At 42.0% G+C, this 22,131-nt stretch overlaps 1 protein-coding gene across 1 annotated transcript in view; it reads right to left on the reverse strand.

Moving 5' to 3' along the window:
• EXTL3 (exostosin like glycosyltransferase 3) overlaps positions 1-21,303 on the reverse strand; it is a 43,915-nt gene extending 22,612 nt beyond the window's left edge. The window contains exons 1-3 of the mRNA XM_007466150.1: positions 21,208-21,303; positions 16,994-19,622; positions 4,193-4,320 (exon numbers count right to left, since the gene is read on the reverse strand). Of these exons, the coding sequence (XP_007466212.1) occupies positions 4,193-4,320; positions 16,994-19,141 (2,276 nt within the window). The 5' untranslated portion in view covers positions 19,142-19,622; positions 21,208-21,303. The remainder of the gene's footprint in view (positions 1-4,192; positions 4,321-16,993; positions 19,623-21,207) is intronic.
• Positions 21,304-22,131: the final 828 nt, after the last annotated feature.

Consider the following 22,131-nt stretch of genomic DNA (forward strand, 5'->3'; position numbering starts at 1 on the left):
TTCTTGCCTTCCTCCAGCCCCAGGCAGCCACCACCTACTTTCTGTCTCTATGAATCTGACTACTCTGGATGCCTCATATAAGTAGAATCATATTTATACTCACTGACTCTTATAAATAATGCTGCTATGAACATTCACGTACTGCTTTTGTACACACATAAGTTTTCAATTCTCTTGGGTCTCTTCATCTGTCCCTTAAGAACATACCTGTTTCCTTCCTTGCTGTGTAAGCTGAAGTTTGCCAAGATCCATGTTATCTTTTGCCAGAGGGAGAATTTCTATTTATTTATTTATTTAAAATCAAAGTGCAGTTGATTTACAAGTGATTCAGTTATACATATATATATATATATATATATATGTAATTTTTCAGATTCTTTCCATTATAGGTTATTATAAAATATTGAATATAGTTCCCTGTACTATATAGTAGGTCCTCGTTATCTATTTTATATATAGTAGTATATATCTGTTCATCCCAAATTCCTAATTTATCCCTCCCCCCACTTTCCCCTTTGGTAACCATAAGTTTGTTTTCTATGTCTGTGAGTCTATTTCTGTTTTGTAAGTAAATTCACTTGCAACATTTTTTCAGATTCTACACATAAGTGATATCACGTTATTTCCCTTTCTCTGTCTGACTTACTTCACTAAGTATGATAATCTCTAGGTCCATCAAGGTTGCAGCAAATGGCATTATTTCATTCTTTTCTTATGGCTGAGTAGTATTCCACCGTATATATATATATATATATATATACCACAGCTTCTTTACCCATTTATCTGTCGATGGACACTTAGGTTGCTTCCATGTCTTGTCTACTGTAAATAGTGCTGCAATGAACATTGGGGTGCATTTATCTTTTTGAAAAGGGGACCCTCCTACACTGTTGATGGGAATGTAAATTGGTGCAGCCACTATGGAGAACAGTATGGAGGTTCCTTAAAAATCTAATCTGGAAAAGATGAAAACTCTAATTCGAAAACAAAGTTTTTAGATCAAAGGATGCCCAAACAAATGAGAAAAGAGTCAGGGCAATAAAAGGTTTAGAAGTCAAGCCAGAGCTAATTCACCAGGCTTATAACCAGAGGCTAAACCTCAAATTTCAAATGATTGTTAGGAGACTCTTACAGCTCAATAATAAAAAGGCAAAGGATCTGAATAGACATTTCTCCAAAGAAGATATACAAACAGTCACTGAGTACATGAAAAGATACTCAATATCATCAGTCATAAGGCTTCCTATTATTCTCTCACCACTTGGAAATCTGTTGACAAATGGAAAAGATCAAAGACCTTCCTAGGGACTTCCTGGTGGCGCAGTGGTTAAGAATCCACCTGCCAATGTGGGGGACACGGGTTCAAGCCCTGGTCTGGGAAGATCCCACATGTTGTGGGGCAACTAAGCCCACGTGCCACAACTACTGAGCCTGTGCTCTAGAGCCCGCAAGCCACAACTACTGAGCCCACACACCACAACTACTGAAGCCTGCATGCCACAACTGCTGAAGCCTGCATGCCTAGAGCCCATGCTCCGCAACAAGAGAAGCCACCGCAACGAGAAGCCCGCACACTGCGACGAAGAGTAGGCCCTGCTCGCCACAACCAGAGAAAGCCCATGCACAACGAAGCAACGAAGACCCAACACAGCCAAAAATTAACTAATTAATTAAAAAAAAAATCTTCCTGGGCTTCCCTGGTGGCGCAGTGGTTGAGAGTCCGCCTGCCAATGCAGGGGACACGGGTTCGAGCCCTGGTCTGGGAAGATCCCACATGCCGTGGAGCAACTGGGCCCGTGAACCACAATTACTGAGCCTGCGTGTCTGGAGCCCGTGCTCCACAACAGGAGAGGCCGCGATAGTGAGAGGCCCGCGCACCGCGATGAGGGGTGGCCCCCGCTTGCCGCAACTGGAGAGAGCCCTCACGCAGAAACGAAGACCCAACACGGCCATAAATAAATAAATAAAGCAAACTGTCAACAAGTAAAAATAAATAAACATTATAAAAAAAAATTTTCCTAAATCAAGAGCCATAGAAGATAGCAAGTGCCAGCTATCTTAATAAGCTTCAAACTCATCAAAGTAGGACCCTTTATCTAATCATTCTTGGGATCTAGAGCTGATTGGCAATTCTCCTGTTAACATCCCACGACTCTGTTCACAGCTCCCAGTCCTTTAGCATGCTCTAAACTGCATCATGCTGTATCAGAAATACACCACCTTCCCTCCCCTCCCAACCACCATTAATAACAACAACAGTGATGGCAAAAGCCCATTTCTGGAACCATCACATGGCTTTTTTTCCTTTCGTAAAAACAGGTAAAGAGAGCTGGCTTCTTACGGTCATGGTACAAAGGAACACATTCCAGTGGGATTTTTATCACTGCTAACAACAGACTCTTGCCTCAATAATATAGTAGGAGGAAGAACTCAAAGGAAATGAGAGGCTGGGTGAGGGAGAGGAAGAACAGATGTTCTGATTTGTCAGAAATATGCCAAATAATTCTTTAAATGGACCTAAGACAAATACAGCAATAAAGCCGCTGCTCCTTTCATCTGAGCATCTGCACTTATCCACTTAAACCAAAAGAAGCCTGAAAGCTAGGGGTCAGGCCAGGCTTTCAGTGAATGGAACAAAAGCACAGAGAAAAACAGTTCTCCATCCTGGATCTGTACTTAATTTCAACAAGATCTCCAAGGATATCTACTCCAGTGCTTCTCAAACTATCTGTGGCAAACAAGTATTGTTCCCCTGGCTTATTCATGCTTTTGTAAAATACAATAAAAATGAATCACATGGTTTCTTCCATATGACACCAAAAGCACAAGTAACCAAAGAAAACACAGACAAACTGGACTTCATTAAAATGAAAAGCTTTTGTGCTTTGAAGGACACCATCAAGAAAGTGAAATGACAACCCACAGAATAGGAGAAAAAATTTGCAAATCATATCTCTGATAAGGGACTTGGATCTAGAATGTAAGAGTTCTAGAGAAATCTTACAACTCAGTAATAAAAAGACAACCCAAATAACAATGGGCAAAGGATCTCAATAGACGTTTCTTCAAAGATATATAAACTGTTATTAAGCACATGAAAAGATAGCCAATATCATGAGTCATTAGGGAAATGCACATCAAAACTACACTGAAATACCACTTCACACCAAGTAGGAGGGCTATAAATAAAAAATGGAAAATAACAAGAGTTGACAAGGATGCGGAGAAAATGGAACCCTTATTCACTGCTGGTACAATATAAAATGGTGCAGCCACTTTGGAAAACAGGAGTGTAATTCCTCAAAATGTTAAACGAAGAGATACTATATGATCCAGCAATTCCACTCCAAGGTATATATCTAAGAGAAAGGAAATGCTCATATACAAACTTGTACATGAATGTTCATAGCAGCACTAATCACAATAGCCAAGGAGTAGAAACAACCCAAATGTCCATCAATGGATAAATGGACAAACAAAATGTGTACATCCATACAAAATGGATGAAGTACGGACATGCTACAAGATGGATGAACCTTGAAAACACTATGTTTAGTGAAAGAAACCAGTTACCAAAGAGCACAGAGTATATGGTACCATGTATATGGAATGTCTGTAAAAGGCAAATTTATAGAGAAACAAAGTACATTAATGGTTGCCAAGGTCTCAGAAGAGCTGGAGAAAAATGGGGAATGACTGCTAATGGGTACTGGATTTCTTTTGGATTTCTTTTTTCTAGACTACGGTGATGGCTGCACAACTCTGTAATTATACTAAAAACCACTGAATGGTACACTTAAATGAGTGAACTGTATCATGTATGAATTATATTCAATAAATGTTACCCAAAAAATGAATTATAAGAAAAAAGTTCACACTTGGATGTCATGGTGAATATCAAATCATTTTAAAGTTTCTAAATGCCTACTCTCAATTTTTGTACTTACCTCACTGTGGACAGGTAATAAACTGTTCATGGGCCAGCGTACCAGTCCAGGACACACTTTGAGTGGCCCTGATCTACTCCATTCTCTCACCTGTACTGTTCCCTCAAAGTGGGATATTTAAGCCCAATAAGATGTCTCAGTCACTATCAGCTATGAAATTCATTTGGCTGCCTAATCCAGGTTTTGAGTTAGTTTCCTGTCACTTGCAAACAAAAGTGTTTCGTGATTGAAAATCAGCTCCTCACCGAAACCCAAACATGATTTCATCGTGGCGGAGGTGAGCGTCATCATCAATAGACAGGATGGCCTCTGTCTCGATTTCATTCCAGGGCAGGAATCGATTGTTCAAACTGTTCTTCTCAGTACGGACCACCTGTGTAGAGGAAGGAAAAACACTTAACGGTCAATGCTGCATCGTTCAATGCAAAAGCAAAACTGCCTTTAGGTCAAAGCAGACTGTGGCTAAACATCCTGAATAATTTCGCCTGCTTACCTACCACTTGTAAAATCTAGCATATACGCCTTTTAGGAATAGAAACTGCCTCATATTTCAGCAAATGTATAGAGATTTCACATTTTAAGTATTCATTTGCCAACTAATTTTTCTGTGAGACAAGCTAAAGCTGAGGATTATTTTGCGTGTGCAATAAACAGTCTATAGGGAAATTAGAAGTAAGTTTCCCAAGAGAACACAAGGTGGCAGAGTAGAACTGAGATTATGATTCACAGCCCTGGAATCCCCTTTAAAACCAAACTCAGAACTCCCTTGAGTCTATGCAATTTCTGACCCCCAATTTTAAGGCCTCTCTTTTTGGTACAAAAGAACTAAGGACAGTCCATCCGGTTGAGGTTAATTACTTATTACTTCACTTTTCCAATTCCTACCTGCAACACTGACTACACTTACAAGAGGTTTTTCTTTCAAGGTGTACCTGATCCAGTAAAACTAACAGCTTTTGTGTCCAAAGAAATTCCCAATTCAAAGAATCTCTATCCAAAGTGACCCACTATGAAAAGCAGTAATTTCTTCACAAAATAAAGATTAGTGCCCAAATGGTAGAACTACATTATGATTTTAAAAATTATTTAAACCTGCCGCAGATAAGCATAGTTTACTATAACATAGGTAGTAGCTTTATTATTCACCTTGTCCCTGATAACTCAAATAAACAAGGATGAACATACTCAGTACTTTGATAGCTCATTTTATTTTTATGGTTTCTATACCTAATTAATCCAGCTAGTGAGGAACCATCATTTTATTCTCAAAAACAGAACTCAAAGAGAACTTCTTGAGCAATCACCTTTTTGGAAAGCCAAGAAGGGTCATCTTACTTTTAACAAAACACCTTACTTGTAATGAGGCTAACCTCCACGTAGCATAAGGAATGTAATTTTATCCAGAGTCTAAAAGTTTATGAATGGTTTCAAAGGTACTCCCATGACCTCACGAGTATGGTCCCTTCGGCTTAAAATACTCTTTCTCCTCTTCCTCTACCACATTATTCTCCCCCTGGAGACCCAGTTCAGACGCCTCCTGTCACTCCCCAACCTCGTCAAAAGTAATCACTTCTTCTGTGTTCTTAAGGCAGAGTCATCATATTTCAATTAATTCATTCTAGCATACTTAGAATCCAATTAGTTCAGAGCCAGAAGGGCCTTGGAGATCAGTCAACTTTCATTTTACACGTGGACGACTGGCAAGTGGCAGAGCTAGACTCTAACTAATAACCCCAACTCCAAATCAGTGCTTCTCTGCTAAACTTCGAAGTTTATAAATCTCACCCAACGAAAGCCCCATGGAAAATGTATTATTAATTTGTGTACCATCAAGAAATAAAAATGCTGCCAAACAAGAAAGATGTAAAATAGTTTATCATTTAGAATGTTTAATAAAGAGCTTTTTTAAAACTTTCCCTCAGTCCTGGAGGAGTTCCTACAAAGATGAAGAAAAATCTGTAACAGATTTGCTACTACAGAGAGCCAAGCAATAGGCAGAGAAACCCATCTTGCCCTGCAGCACTTTTTTTTTTTCTTTTTTTTTTTTTTTTGTGAAAATGGGCCTCTCACTGTTGTGGCCTCTCCTGTTGCGGAGCACAGGCTCCGGACGCACAGGCTCAGCGGCCATGGCTCACGGGCCCAGCCGCTCCGCGGCATGTGGGATCCTCCCGGACCGGGGCACGAACCCACGTCCCCTGCGTCGGCAGGCGGACTCTCAACCACCGCGCCACCAGGGAAGCCCCAAATTCAAGGTTTTATTTTCAACTAGCACCTTTGTTAAAAAGGGCGATTTCCTAAGCACCTTAGGAAATAACTAACGTCCACCCCAGAATCAGCAGACTACGGCAGCTGTTCACTCGAATGCTTGCCCCACAAGCTACCCTCGGGTCATTCATGTTACTGTCCTAATGTGCCCAGCATTCACTTAACACAGACCTGCAACGCTGCCAGTTCAGCTGAGTACAGCGGTCCCTCAGCTCTACCAAGGAAAATACATAGCTTAAAATGAGAAAAAAAATCAGTGAAACATCCAATTCTTGAATATTCAATTGTAGATTACCAATTTTGTGAGTTAACCACCAGGAGGATTACCTACAGCACAATTAACAATCCATGAACATAGTACAGAGCTCCAGTACTCAAAATACAATCCAAAGACCAGCAACACGGGCATCATCTGGGACTCTGCTGGAAATGCAGCCCTCCCTAAACCTACCAAGTCAGGACCGACTTGCATTTTAACAAGATCCCCGAGTCCTATGCACATTAAATTTTGAGAGGCGCTGGTACAGAGGAAAAAGCATGGCTTTGAAGTCAACCAGAAAAACTTGCGTTCAGATTCCAATTCTACCACTTGTCATGTGGATGAGCATAAGTAAGCAACCTCTCTGCTAAATCGTCACAGCACCATGTTGTATGCAAAAATGCAAGTTGTTTATCAGCCAAACTTGACAACCCTACAAAAAAACCTCTTAGTCTAAAAACAAGATACAGGGCTTCCCTGGTGGCGCAGTGGTTGAGAGTCCACCTGCCGATGCAGGGGACATGGGTTCGTTCCCCGGTCCATGAAGATCCCACATGCTGTGGAGCAGCTAGGCCCGTGAGCCATGGCCACTGAACCTGCGCATCCAGAGCCTGTGCTCCACAACGGGAGAGGCCACAACAGTGAGAGAGGCCTGCGTACCACAAAAAAACAAACAAACAAACAAACAAAAACAAGATACAAGGACTTCCCAGGTGGCGCAGTGGTTAAGAATCCGCCTGCCAGTGCAGGGGACAAGGGTTCGAGCCCTGGTCCAGGAAGATCCCACATGCTGCAGAGAAACTAAGCCCGTGCATCACAACTACTGAGCCTGCGCTCTAGAGCCCGTGAGCCACAACTACTGAGCCCACGTGTCACAACTCCTGAAGCCCGCATGCCTAGGCCCGTGCTCCGCAACAAGAGAAGCCACCGCAATGAGAAGGCTGCACACCGCGACGAAGAGTAGCCCCCGATCGCCACAACTAGAGAAAGCCCGTGTGCAGCAACGAAGACCCAACACAGCCAAAAATAAATAAATAAAATAAATAAATAAAAACAAGAAACAACAATTAAAAACTAAAATGATCATGATTTGATACCTAGAACATAGCCAATCTTTTTGTCTAATTACAGAGTAAATCCAATCAAGGGGACCTGCTGTCCTTTGGAAGACTTAGAGCTGAAGGCCTCATAATCACATATGTGTTGGCCTAGATTTCACATGCAGTTTTTCTGAGAAAGCCTATTAAAGTCCATTAAGGGGCAGGTCCATTAAGAACAAGTCTTCTGGATTCCAGGAATACATCACATGTACCATCATCTCTGCTCATCCTGGCACAACTCCTCTGGGATGACAGTAAGATCCCCAGGATTAGGGAACTGAAGCAACAATCATCAGAATAAAAGAAAAACTTTTAAGGATTCAGAGAAACACAACGTCAAGTACAGCAGCAGCTTACTTGTGGTTAGCTCACAAACAACTGTGGTCAGTAGGTCTGCTTTAAGGATTCGGAGTGGTGGTTCTCAGCTAGGAGTGATTTTGCCCCCCAAGAGACATTTGACAATATCTGTGGACATTGTTGGTTGTCACAACTTGGGGGGGTGGGGGGAGTTTCTTGCATCTAGTGGGCAGAGGCCAGGGATGCTGCCAGATCCTACAGTGCACAGGACAGCCCCCTGAAACAGAATTATCCAGCCCAAATGTTACTGTGCCACTGTTGAGACACCCTGATTTAGAGTCAACCACCAGGAGACAGTAAAGCAAACTCTGAATAAATGTAACTCGTAATTTAAGCACAATCACCTTTTCCCCATAAACCGAAAGAGATTTCCACCTTACAAAGTTTGCAAATACAAACTAAAATTAAAGGGTGAGGGGAGTAAAAGCTTTCTTCTTACCAAATTTGCTTCAGAGCTATAGTGCTTAATGGCTAGACAAAAGCCAAGCAAACCAACCATTGTCCTTTCTGGCACCAAAATCAGAACAACGAAAAGATTCCAATATTTGTAATGCAGACATGCAGATCAGCACTGGCCTCTGAGAAAGGATCTGAGAAAAGGCAGATCTGAGAAAGGGCAGATCAAATGTGAAAGAAATAAGTCAACCAGAAGTAATATGTCACATTTAGGAAATATTCTCATTTTTGTTGATGTTATTTTGTTTTTTTCCAAATTAAAACAACACTCCCCCCTGCCTCAACAGTGGCTATTTTTTTCATGCCTTATGATTATAGCTTAGTAAGTTGTGAACATGAAGACTGACCTTCAAGTTACTGATTTAAATACTGGTACGACACTGACTAGAATGTATAGAGCACAGAGCCTGGCATGCAGCAGATGTTCAACAAGTGTTTTATAAATGAATAAATAAACGAATAAACAGGAAATAGGACCTAATTTGGCCCTGTCCATCCTATTTTCAGAATACAGAATAAAGACTTGAGAAGTTTATATATCAAAACTATAAACACTGGATACACTGAAACCTTTCAGTATCTAATCTAGTTTTCTATAGCAAAAAAATCCATCAACCTACAACAGGCCAGAAGCAGTGCTCACTAACACTCATTTTTCCTGTTCCACACACAAAACTCCCTGATGATGTCGCCCTAGATCTCTGTTCACCATCATTCATGAAGGCGCCCTTCTTCTCATCATCAACGGAACAGTCCAACACGCACAGCCTAGAACCCTACCATATGCAAATGTATAAAGCGTATGCACGATCAAAAATCAATCAGTATCTTCAATTAACACTCAGCCTGGTTCTTGAGGAATTCTGGAGTTTATGAATAATAAAAGAACTGCTACTCGAATAGGTTCCTTTCTCCTAGTGTGTTAACCAGGCATTTGGTTTCTAAATCCAGGCAGAATCAGCAAATCCACATTAATTAGCCAAGTATCAATTCACATCGTAAGTATTTAATTAGCTACCATGATAAGTCTGAGTCCCAATTAACAGCAAATATCTCAATATCTAAGGGGTGAAAATGTAAGCAGTTATTGCTATTTACAAGGAACAATGGAACATTTCAACAATTTAGTAAGTGATAGTTGCTCAAGTGAAGCAGAATAATGAATCTGGATTCAAACGGAAGAACTACCTAAATATGGAATCTTTTTGAAAGCAGCTCATGACGAGCCATAGGCAGGTCTCTGAAGTTGGTAGAAAAGAAACATAGGACATGAAGAGATTAAGTGAAGCCACCTAAGTCATACAGGAGATCAAGAGCAGAGAACACTAAAAAGCAGAACATTACTTGAGAAGCACTAAACTTTGAAAATGTACGTGGACACTGTAAAGCACCACACAAACACATAATGCCACCTACTAAATTCATCAACTTAAATACACGTATAATGTTGTCCTTTTTCTCTTTAAGATCACATTTTGCCCAGCCAAACCCAACAATCTCCAACAATACATGCACATGCATAATACACTTCTGTAATGAATCCATTTCTGAGAATGAACTTTATGTCAAGCCATCCTACAGGCAATAAAGGTAAACAACAACTAACTTTTGTCCTCCATCCCCCCCTTTCCTCTAACTTGAAAAAGCAACCCATCATAGAGCTCAGGAAGCAAGAAAATGAGGTCCAAGAGGAAGCACATGGTCATGTGTACCTACTTGTGAGGACCCATGTGAATCAGAGCTTGAGGTGACTGGGTGGAGAGTTATCAACAGAAAAGACAATTGAAAAAGAAGCAGCACCAAAACTTGATTTTTCAAGGAGCTCATTCATTTAATAAACAGAGTGGTAGGGGCAAAAAACTGGGAAATGCAAAGAAGGAAGGAAAAGGAGTAAGAAGGCAACACAGCAAACTGGTTTTCCATTTATAACTTTAAATTTGAGTCTTATGCACGATAAAAAAAAAACAGTATATGTTTAGGTTATGAGATAAGACTGTCTCAACTTATGAGAAAAAGTTGCCAACGATCCCTGTGAAACTGTAGGTAAAACAGCATAGGTTACAGGTTACAGGTTACACCACCAAATGAGAGAATGCATATAAACAGCATGACACAGTGCCTACCTAGCACAGTGAAAATGCTCAAAAAATGTTAGCAATTACCTGAGATTAGTAAAACCTCTTCCCACTTTAATTTGTAAAATATATATACTATGTATCTATGTATGTATGAGTGTGTGTGTGTGTGTGTGTGTACACACACACACACACACACGCTGTGCCTTTCCAAGAAACTTAGATTTGGTGAAAAAAGAAAACTATGCACTGAACTAGGAATTAATACCTAAGTTCTAATTTAGGTATTAATTAGTCAAGTGACCTAAAGCAATAAAATTCTGTCTCAGATTCCTTACTTTGAATTCGTAAAAAAGAGTACATATAAACTAAGAGGGGGGACATTATCTAAAGAACTGATTTACTGCAGTCAGTAAATCATTTATGCAAACATGACTTTTCAGCAATTCCTTTATATCACACATCTATGATATCTGCTATTAATTTCTGATTTCTGGTAACTTTGTTTTATATAATTCTTCACAGCCATAGCCCATTCTCAAACAGAAAAAGAGAGCTATAACTGTAGCCACCTGATTATTAAGTAAAATATTGTAAACAAACAACCACAAAAAAAAAAAAAAAAACCGGGGCTTCCCTGGTGGTGCAGCGATTAAGAATCCACCTGCCAATGCAGGGGACACGGGTTCGAGCCCTGGTCCGGGAAGATCCCACATGCCGCAGAGCAACTAAGCCCAAGCGCCACAACTACTGAGCCTGCGCTCTAGAGTCCGCGAGCCACAACCACTGAAGCCCATGAGCCTAGAGCCCGTGCTCTGCAACGAGAAGCCACCGCAATGAGAGGCCTGAGCACCAACGAAGAGTAGCCCCTGCTCTCTGCCACTAGAGAAAGCCCATGCACAGCAACGAGGACCCAACACAGCCAAAAATAAATAAATTAATAAATTTAAAAAAAAAAAACCAGACATACCGATACCTGGTGAATTCACCAGACTTTGTACAGTCTTGGACCTAGAGAAACTGGACAAGGTTTTTCCTGTTAGCTTTGCCTAGAAATCACAAATTTAGAAAATTAGTATCTGACACATTCAAGTAATATTTTTAAAAGTAGAGTGGGCACAGACAAAAAAAATAAAACGTATCAACTTTCTAAAGAATAAGGCTTTAGAATTATCTCTACTCTTGCCTGAGGTCCAGCCAGAAATAAAGCCTTCAACTGCCTGGCTGGCAGAGGCCCAAGCCTGAATCTTAATGACTGAGCTGACGACGACACAGCCAGTTTCTCTTCCAGTCTTCCTTAGTAGACTACTGGGGCAATAGCACTAAAATAACTACGCTGGCATGACATTAAGTTCCCAAAACAGAACTCTCCTTGTTCAATTCTACTATCAAGGGCTGGGAAAGAGGGAAAAGGGCTAAAAAAAATCACCTCGTATCTCTACAGTTTTCATTTTGGAAACATGGCACGTTCTGGCCTCACCTCCAGAGACCTCTGAGTCTCCCAGAGTGGTGTGATAGCTTATCTCTGAATCACCACCTCCACCACGACTGCAGCGTCCAAGCCGCTGGCACCCCTCACCTGGGCTACTGCAATAGCCTTTGAACTGTTCCTGCTCTTTTCCCCACGGTCGCACACATACCATGTTTCTCCCTGCTCAAAACCCTCTGCTGGCACCCTAACGCACTGAGAATAAAACCTGGAATCCTTACCATGGTCTACATGTGCTGGCCTCTGCCTCCTCTGACCTGCTCAAACTCTCCACTCGATCACTCCACCCCCAATACACTGGGTCCCCCTGCCATGTCCTGAACCCAACAAGCCTGTTGCACTTGCCGTTCTCTGTATATTCCTCCAGAATTTACGTGGTCCATTCTCTCACATCCTTCAGGCTTCTGCTCAAACATCACCTCTTCCAAAAGGCCCTCCCAGGCTCCCTGTGTAAATGAGCTGTACCCTTTACAGAGAAGAGAACTAGAAATTAAGAATCAAGGGCCTGGCTGTCACAAGACTGAGAAACAAGTGAGTACGTAGCGTTGAGATGGGCAATGAGTGGGCAAGACTACACTGTGAATGACAACGTCCCCTTCGTAACAGCCCACGTTTTAACACTCCAAAAGGACAGACTTTCACGTTCTCATTTCCAGTCAACGCTCCAACAAGGCCACCCTATTTAGTACAATTTTCTAGACTATAAAGCAGAGTGAAGAAGATGTGTTAACTGGTCAGAATAAAGTAATAACTTGAACCAAAATTCTGGGCGGGGCCATGTATCCAAAAAGAGACCACCCGGAGGCTCCTGCTTCCAGGATGGCTGAAAAAGCCCCATCCAGACCCAGCCTCCCGCAGACGGTAACAGTAAACTCTGGACAAAAATACCAAAAAAGCATTACCTGAAAGCACTAGATAGTGAGCAGAAGACAACAAATTGTGAAGAGGAGCTGAAATTTAGGAAGGAATTATGGACACGTTGCTTTTGCCCTGAGAGTATGCCAAAGTCGGTACCATGCAAGACTTAAACTCGCATACAACACCCAAGTCTTTCTGGCCTGAAGAATGAGGAAAAGAGTTTGGGGCAACCACAGCCCCTGGAAGAAAGAAGATTCCAGCATGGAGAGAGCCAGATAGGGGGAGCTCCACGTACTGTGTATAAACTGCCCAGTCTCTGGGCCACCCCTGAACCATGCATGCTTGGTGCTGTTTTCTTAAGCAGACCAGCTAAAGACAAAAGGGCTGAACTAATATTTGCGTTGCCACTGGAGAGAGAACGTGCAGTCTGAGTCCAACCAAATTAACTGCCTGCTAAAACTAAAATCTCAACACTTTTCAGAGAAATAAAACAAAATCCACAGTCTTCAGAACATTCACAATGTTTAATACAAAACTGTTTGATGTGATATACAAAGAACCAGAAAAACATGACCCAGTCCTCAGGAAAAAAGAAACTCAATTACAGCAAATACTCAAGTGACCCATATGTTGGAATTAGCAGACTAAGATGTTCAAGTAGCTATCATAACTGTGCTCAATGAAGGAAAGCATACTCAGAATGGGAAAAAAAACAAAAACAAAACAGGAAATCTCAGCAGAGAAATAAACTGTTATTCTTAAAAACATGGAAATTCTGGAACTGGAAAATACAGTATCTGAAATTTAAAACTGACTCAATGAGCTTAAGAGCAGTGTAGACACAAGTCAGTAAACTTGATGACAGATCAACAGAAATTATCAAAGATAAAAACGATTTTTAAAAAATGAACAGAGCCACTGAAAACTGTGGGACAACATCAAAATGTCTAATATACATAGAACGGAGTCCCCAAGAAAAGGAGGGCAAGAATGGGACAGAAAAATATCTGAACAAATACTGAATAAAAATTCCCCAAAATATGATTTAAAAAAACATAAATTACTAGACTCAAGAGGCTTAGTGAACCCCAGTCAAAAAAAACCATGCAGAGGCATATCACAGTCAAAGTGCTGAAAACCAAATTTAAAGAAAAAGTCTTGAAAGCAGCCAGACAAAAATAACACATTACATACAGGGAAACAAAAATTTGAGAAATCACTGACATATTTCAAAGAATGGAGGCCTGGAAACAATGGAAAATCTTTAAGATGCATGAAAGTGGTGGTCTCCCCACCTGGTAGGGAATTTTTCAAAAGACAGCCTTCAAAACCCCCGGCACAACGCTACCCTCCATCTGACTTCCATTAAACATTCATGTCTTCTGCTCCAGGAGCTAAGGAACCTGATTCGACTGTTCACAAAACAGGCAAGAGATGGAGAGAGCAGTCACCCACTGTCCCAGCCTCCGTGCAGCCGTTCCACACCATTCAGGTGAGAGACCCCTGCAGCTGGTGGCACATACCCCATCTCACTGGGGGCAGTGCTGTCACCACGCCCAGGCCCTACCCCATCTGAACTGAAGTTCTCTTTATATAAAGCATTTGGGGCAGGAGGGTGGCCGTGAAGATCCCATTTACTCTAAGCCAGACCCTAGTTTCCCCTTTGTTATGTAAGTAATAGAAAAGAATGAGGGATTTTAACATATTAACCCCAGCAGGTACCCCCTAAGACAACCCCTCTTTCCTTACACAAACAGCTAGCCATCATGCCCATTGTGCTGCTGGCACCCTGAGCAGAAGAGAAGCACAAACTGTCCAGGATTTTCTGAAATGGCATGTAGGTTCCTGGGTTGATTCTTTCAGCCAAAATGCTCATTTCAAATCATTTTCCCTGAAGGACTGGAATCGGACAGATTGCCTGGGAACCACTCTGCTGCTAACTTTACAAAGACCTGTTAACTGTAACATAATGGACAGGTCACGTCTTCACCCTCGGTGGACAATCCACTCTGAGATGCTTCGTAACAGTGCCATTCTCCCACAGGGGAGAGCTGCCAGTCCCTTGTAGCCCTGACACCTGGGTAGTGTTGACTCTCTGCCCAAGAGGTTGACAATTCAACTGCTGCCCAAAAGAACTGCCCTCTCTTAAATAGAAAACAGTCCAAATATTTAGAGAATGGAGTGAAACTGTCCAGCTTGAAAGTGTTTTTTCTTTTTCAGAAGAACCTGAAAAAAGTGTGTATCACTAATATGAACAAGCTATTCAAAACAGCCCCCCACTTGGAAAGTCTCTGGCATTTTCTGACTAGGCATTGTATTGTTGCAATGAGCTACCCAGTAATCAAAGAAGACTACTTATTTCCCACCAGAGTTATAAGGAAGGATTAGCTCTGGTAAGTTCTCGGACAAATTTCAGTCGCTGGTAACTGTTGTGGCATCAGCTTCTCTACATCCCTATCAAATTCTAAGAAAACTCAGGAGAACGGAAAACAAAGGCTGCTTTATTATTCTATTTCCGCAGCATCTACCTTTCACAGAACAATTTTTTCTCTTTAATTTCAATGACATTCAAAAAGTTGTAACTAAGAAAATAGCGAAATATGTTTGGGAAGATGTCAATAAAAAAAATCTCCCCGTTCAGCACTTTCTTAATATACACGATAAATTCTGGGATCAAAAGTTTGTAGAACCCTACAGTCTTTGAATAGACTCAGATTATAAATTCAATTAAATAAAATACAAGAAAAGAGCAGCAGCAGTAGTAAGATAGTAGCAGGATTCCTAAGAAAGAAAATTTAAAACAAAGATTTGTACAAGAGAAGAAAAAGTGGTAACAGATATAACACAAGGGAAATTATATAGCAGATACAAGAAGGCTTCATCAGTGAAGTGAGTCCTTAACAGAAGCAGAACATCCATGCTGCCCTCCATCTCCTTTGACAGGAAGGAATAAGCAGGAATCAAATAATTTTGGGGCACCTTTCTGGATTCCTTACTTGTACTACCTTAGATTCCTCTTTAATCCTGAAGTCTAAGGAGTTAATTAATTTACCAAAGATGACAAAATGACTACTTAATCCCAGGTCTGTATCACTCCAAAATGCATACTTTTCCATTATACCATGATGCTGCTTAGAAAGTATTTCACATGAGTTAGTTCCTTAATGAAATAAATTTTTAAAAAACTGGTGTAGCCTGAACATTCCCCTTCTAGGCAAATTCTTCCTAAATACTACACTAATTTTCTTAAGCAAGCTTCTAGCAATGATGGCCCATCAGACCTTTGCCCTTCTTTGCTACCTTTTTCTGCAAAGTACCTAAGCTGAAGGCTAAGTAGTTGCCAGGTGGCCTAAGATTTGCTCTAAGGCCTCACATTTAAGAGAAATGGGTTATCTCCCTCTAGATTGACAAGTTTACATCAGAAGGTGGATAAACAAAGTACTCAGAACTAAAGCTCTATCCTGCATATTTGGCTATTATTTTTCCTGTAAAATACAGCATCCTAACCATAACAGATGGAGTGAAGAATGAGAAAGAACCTGCAAGAGACTACAGAAAAGGTTCAGGATCTCCAACTCCAAAAATATCAAACCCCCGACACCAGTCTCCCCGAGGACTTGTACCCGATCCTGTGAAATGAAACAGGTCTCCTTCCTAAATCCTTTGGGAGGTGATTAAAACCGCAGCTTCTGGAATCAGACACACTAAGACTCAGCTCCTCCATGATTGCTAATCATGACCTTGGGCAAAATAATTAACCTCTCTAAGCCTCAGTTTCCACAGATTTAAAATGAAGAAACCGCACTAGTTCATTATATAAGTTCCACAAATGCTAAATTATAGTGCCTAGACTATGAGTGCTTCTTAAATGTTAGCTTTTCATCACCATTCTCATTATCAACAACTTTGTGATGACAGAGAATAAGTCCATGAGGTCAGTGACGGGGTTTTGTAAACCTTCACGGGGCCAGTTTCGGTATTGGAGCGTCTTAGGAGATTTCTGAAGTAAGTAGCAGAAAGGGAACTGGCAAGGCCTGAAAGGAATGAAATAGAGGCAAGGAGAAAATTTCATGGGGAAAGAATCTGTATAGGTTTCTTTTTTTTAAAAAAAAGCATGTTTATGGAAAAGAGATTAAGAATGAATTCCTCTCTCATGCAGTAAAACAAAAGGCTCATGCTTCTATTACCATGATGGGGACACCAATGTCAGGCCACAGAAGGTCCTCTGAGGGCAGCTTGGGAGAATTCCACACCACCACGACCTTGTTCAGGTAAGGGAGGCCATTCAGCCTCTCGAGTGAGTTCATGAGCACTTCCTCCCGCTCGTAGGTTAGCATCACCACTGTGAACTGCTCGCGTGGGACGTTGCCGCCCAGCGAGGCCTGGAACTCCTTGCCGGAGCCCCCGGCCCCACCACCAATAGGCCGAAAGCCAGTCCCGGAACCCAAGAATTTGGCCTCTGAGGGCAGCACAGGGTCAAACGGTGTGTGGGGGAAAAGATGGAAAGGTCCTGGCGCAGAGTTCCAGCTGCGATAGAAGTCCGTGACGGTCAAGGTGAAGTTGCGGAGGTACTTGGGGGAGGCGTAGGGCGGCTCCGTCTCCACGGGCCCCAGGTCCAAGTCCCCATTGTCAGCCATGTTGGGGTCGGTGCCGGCTGCCTTGCCTGAGCGATGGGGGATCTCGGCCGCCGCCTCTTCCCGGATGGGAGCGGCTGGGATCTGGATGCGAGTCCTAATCACAGCCAGCACAGTACTGAAAATACTGTCCGCGGTGGAGAAGTAAGTCTCCCAGAGGAAGCGGCCTTGCCGCCTCATGGCCAGAAGGTCGCTGTCGGAGAGGCTCCGTAGTAGGAAGTGGACCTCGGTCACTCGCGGCTTGGGCACCACCAGGGCGGCCTCGCTCCACTGCAGCACGTCCTGGTAAGGAAGCTGCATATGCTCCCCAAGCACAACTGGGACAGCACCAACCTCCAGGGCTTCAAAGAGCCGTGTGGCACACCCAGAGGAAATAACCAAGCGAGGGTCCCCGGGAGTGATAATGAGGGCGAAGGTAGAGAGCTTCAGTAATTCTAAGCGGTCTTCCCGCTCCCCACACAGCGCCCACTCAGTAGGCAGACTGGGTTTAGGCTGGTTTTTGCAGGTAAATTCTACCAGGACCTGATCTAGTTTGCTGTCCTGTACTGCCTTGAGGGTGGCAATGATACGATCATCGTAGTCAGCTGGAGGGTCACCCTCCATCTCCTCCTCAAAGGAACGGGCCTCCTGAAGGCTGGATCTCAGCGACTCAATCTTCTCACCCTGGAAGGTGAAGAGATATTTCCGCTTCACTGGCACCTGTGGTGGGATTTCCATGAAGTTGGGCTCTGACATGGCGTGGACTAGTGGCGATACCACCAAGTCAAAGCCAGGCCGGTACTGGGCAGCATAGAAAGTGGACTGGGCCACCATGGCCCGGCCTGTACTGACATTGTACAGTAAATTCTGGGTGTCCGACTTCCGAGACAGATTGATGATGACGTGGTTGTGTCCGTCTGTCCGCCAGTGTGGTAGGGAGTACAGCTGCTTCTCCAGGTCAGCAGGCCGCAGCACTCCCAGCTCCTGCATTTCCCCCACTAAGATCACATAAAGGCAGGCAATATCTGCATTTTCTGTAACATAAACGTTGGCTCGTGCTGTGGCCTGAAAAGCCTGCTTGACCAAGGGATCCAGGTAGCTGCCAAAGGCAAACTGGTCACTGTCATAAACATAGACTGGGAAACCAGAGGTGAGAGGGCAACGAGAATAATCAAAACAGTTGTGCAGCCGGCAGCTCCGCAGGACCTTTGGGGGAGGGAGGCCGATATCGTCCTTCTCTGGGAGGAGTCGGATGGGCAGAGAGAGTTTGGGCTGATTTTGGGCCATCAGTTCTTTGTAGGAGTGCTCGGTCTGGCTGATGACGTTCTTGAGCTGCAGCAGGTCCTGCTTGGCGTTCTCAATGCTCTTCTTACAGGCCTCGATCTTCAGATTCAGCTTGGCGATTTCACTGTTCAGCTCTTGCCGCTTGGCTTCCAGCTGCAAGAGCTCTTCACTTACAGACTCTCGAATGCGGCAGAGATCCAGCACGTGCTTCACCTCGCAGAGCTCATTACCAGCCCGTGGGCCAAAGATCCGCTTGCCTGCCTCATCCGCTTCGTCCAGGGTGGTGAGATAATAGTGGGCGATGAGGGGGAAGAACACTAGGATGATGAAGAGTGTGAAGCTGAGCCATGTGAGCCGAATGCGGTTGGACCACCGCAGCACGCAGGTCTGACCTCCGTTGCCCACGCCCCCATTCCGCAACATGGTGTAGCCCGTCATGAGTTCCTCTGTGGCTCCTGCCCCTGCTGGTCACGTTGGGTCACTCGCCATAACCACGAGTTGCTATCAGACAAGACTCAACCTCCTCTCACTCCCGTGTTTCCGAAAGAGTTAGTGTGCTCCCTGGACAAGGCACCAAATAAAACGGAAATTTCATTTTCCTCAGCTGTGATTGAAATGGTCTCTGACCCTACTCCAGCAGATTTTAAGTTCTGGTTGTTGACCAAAGAACATGTCCTTAATCTTTATCAAATAGTAAAAGGTACCACATTGTTGATGAGACGGAAGGGAAGAGGTCCCTGATGGTGGAACCCAGGAAAGATACCCAGGAATCAGATTGACTTTGTCAACTGCCATAGCTCTCGTTCCTTGGTTTTGCTGACCGATACATATGCATAGTTACTATTCACAGTTATAAAGTAGCTGGTTAGAACAGAAATAAATGCCAGCCTCTTAACAGTGTCATTGCCAACAATCAGGCCTGCAAAAGAAAGAGAAGCATGTCAGTCTTGAAAACATTATGTTCAACAAGCCTGCTCTCCCCCTGTAACTTTCTGGAAAATGCTTAAATCTTATAAGACAGAACAATGGTTGGATCATTGGTGTGTGTCTCACATAACATTTTAAGTCCAATGTAGGTTTTGTTTGGTATGAATATTTTACTTGTGGTTAGTAAGAGATGGATAAGGTAAGTGTCCAAAAACAGTTTCAGTGTTTAGACACACACACCTTCTTCCTATTTAATTGGCTATTGAGCAGCATTAGAGCCCTATAAAATGATTACCAGCTACACTCAACAGAGGGCAAAAATGTTCACAACAATTTGTTATTCTAGACTCAGGCATCATCATTAGACAAAGAGAAACACCCTCCTATCTATGTTCATTCCTGACATGAAAGTTGCCTTTTGAACTACTGGAAAACAAACAAACAAACAAAAACACCTCTGTGAGAAGCTCCATTTGGTATAGTCAGAGTTGAAAAAAGCTGACGAGAACTCTCTTGATCTTTACCCAGCAGTGGGTGCAGTAATTCAGAGATAAAATGTATTTTCCAGTTTGCTTCTCATTTATCTTCTGTTAGCACACATCATGTGCTCCTCCTTAAAATATAAATAGTAACTTGGTCTTTCAGAAAGAACACTATACTTAGAAATGAGGGGCATTATTTCTTATCTTTGGAAAAGATTTGCTGCCAGACCTTACGCCCCAGGTTTCTAATATCCCAAAATGGAGATAAGTATACGGAGATAACAACATATATTGTGTTGCTATGAAAATAAAGGACAGAGGATGTGAGGGTACTTCAGGCTAAAAAATCTTGAAACAGCATTCCCAGCCCTATTCTCTTACCAAACTTTACTATCACAGGTTACAAAAGCTTTTCACTTGCTTTCACCTCAAATTCAATACATCTAGAAGTGAATTCATAATGTTCTGTGCCAAAGAATACCTCCAATTTCCTTCATTCATTCCCTCCAAAAAGTATTTACCATACTCTTTCCATGTCTAAGACACGCTAAGTATAACTGTGGGCAAATCTAGGATGTAAAATAATCCTCGACCTCATGGAACTTCCTTTAGCCTAAAAAGATATAAACAAATAGCAAGGATACTACCACAAGGCAGTGTGAAGTAAGTAGTACTTTCTGGATGCTCAGTCACTCTCTCTAGCTTCTACCTTTGTTAAGGATATATAACTATTAAATGTTTGATAGAGTCTTCTCTCCCTTTAAATAAAAATTAAAAGTGATGACAATGTTACTAAAAGGTTTGAATAAGGAGACCATGAGATAAGGACAACAAAAACCAAAAATTAATCAATCATGGAAAAGCGTAAATTTGGATGATCTAAACTTGATAGTTAACAGCTGACCAAATATCCCAAAGAATGTAGGTCCAAGTTTCTAAAGCATTATCCTTTTAATTCGAATGTTAAAATCTCACTTTTTGGTTTCAAAATAATGTTCTCAGCACTTACGATCAAATCGTAACAAAGATAGAATGGAGTGGAGGAAAAAGAGAAGGCATAATCCAGGCGACTCAGCTGATTAATTCCCTTCTTACCATATGGCTCAGGGTCCTTCCTTTCTCTGACTCATGTAGCATTACACTTCAGTATACAATTTCTGGAAATAGTGAACTCCGGGGCTTGCTCTCCTGATAGAAAATAGAGAAGTGACATGCTATTAGAAAAATATTCAATACTGAAGATGCTATTAAAGAATTTATTTACTGTCTACTATGAAAAGGTTTCTCTTATGTATATAAGGTGAGCATAGAATTTATTGCTCAGATGGAGGCACTGTTTTAAGTGAAAAGGGGTCCTATTAATAAATACACTGGGACAACAAGCATAAATCGGCATTCTCAAAGGCAAACCATCCAGCTATATGGTTACTTATTTATGAGCTCTAAGAGGGAATAAACCAAAATGCTAAAACGTAGAAAAATCCTTACCTTTTAGAAGTGAATTACGGGGATACATGCATGTTTGCTTTTATATATGTTTAACATTTCTCACATTAAAAACTCAAAAATAAATTATACAGAGTCTAAACAAAATGTTTTTTAAAAGTTATTCGGAGACTGACGATACTTAATCTAATATTGCTAATGCTACCAACCTACAGTGAACAGAACTGGGAATAGAAACAAACGTTCTAATGGAAACCAGTAATTCAACAATGACAAAAAAATTTATCCCCATCAAGTACCATCTCTTTTACTGAAATTAGGCAAAAGTGTCATCAGTGCCCAAAAGCATGAACTTTCTTTCCTAAACAGCAAATTAAACTATTGCAAGCACAAAAGAAAAAGAAAATGCTTAGAACCTCTTCTGTCATTCTCTGGAAAATGACAACGAAGGTATTAGGATCTAGAAATAAATGTCACCTGAAACACTGATAAGGAGCAATCTCATTAATTCTGTCATCTGCCACAGCACTGAATGCCCAACTTGTCAGCCTGCCCGCTACGATGCATTCTACG

This window comes from Lipotes vexillifer, unplaced genomic scaffold (assembly GCF_000442215.2).
Source record: "Lipotes vexillifer unplaced genomic scaffold, Lipotes_vexillifer_v1.1 scaffold308, whole genome shotgun sequence".
Taxonomy (NCBI): domain Eukaryota; kingdom Metazoa; phylum Chordata; class Mammalia; order Artiodactyla; family Lipotidae; genus Lipotes; species Lipotes vexillifer.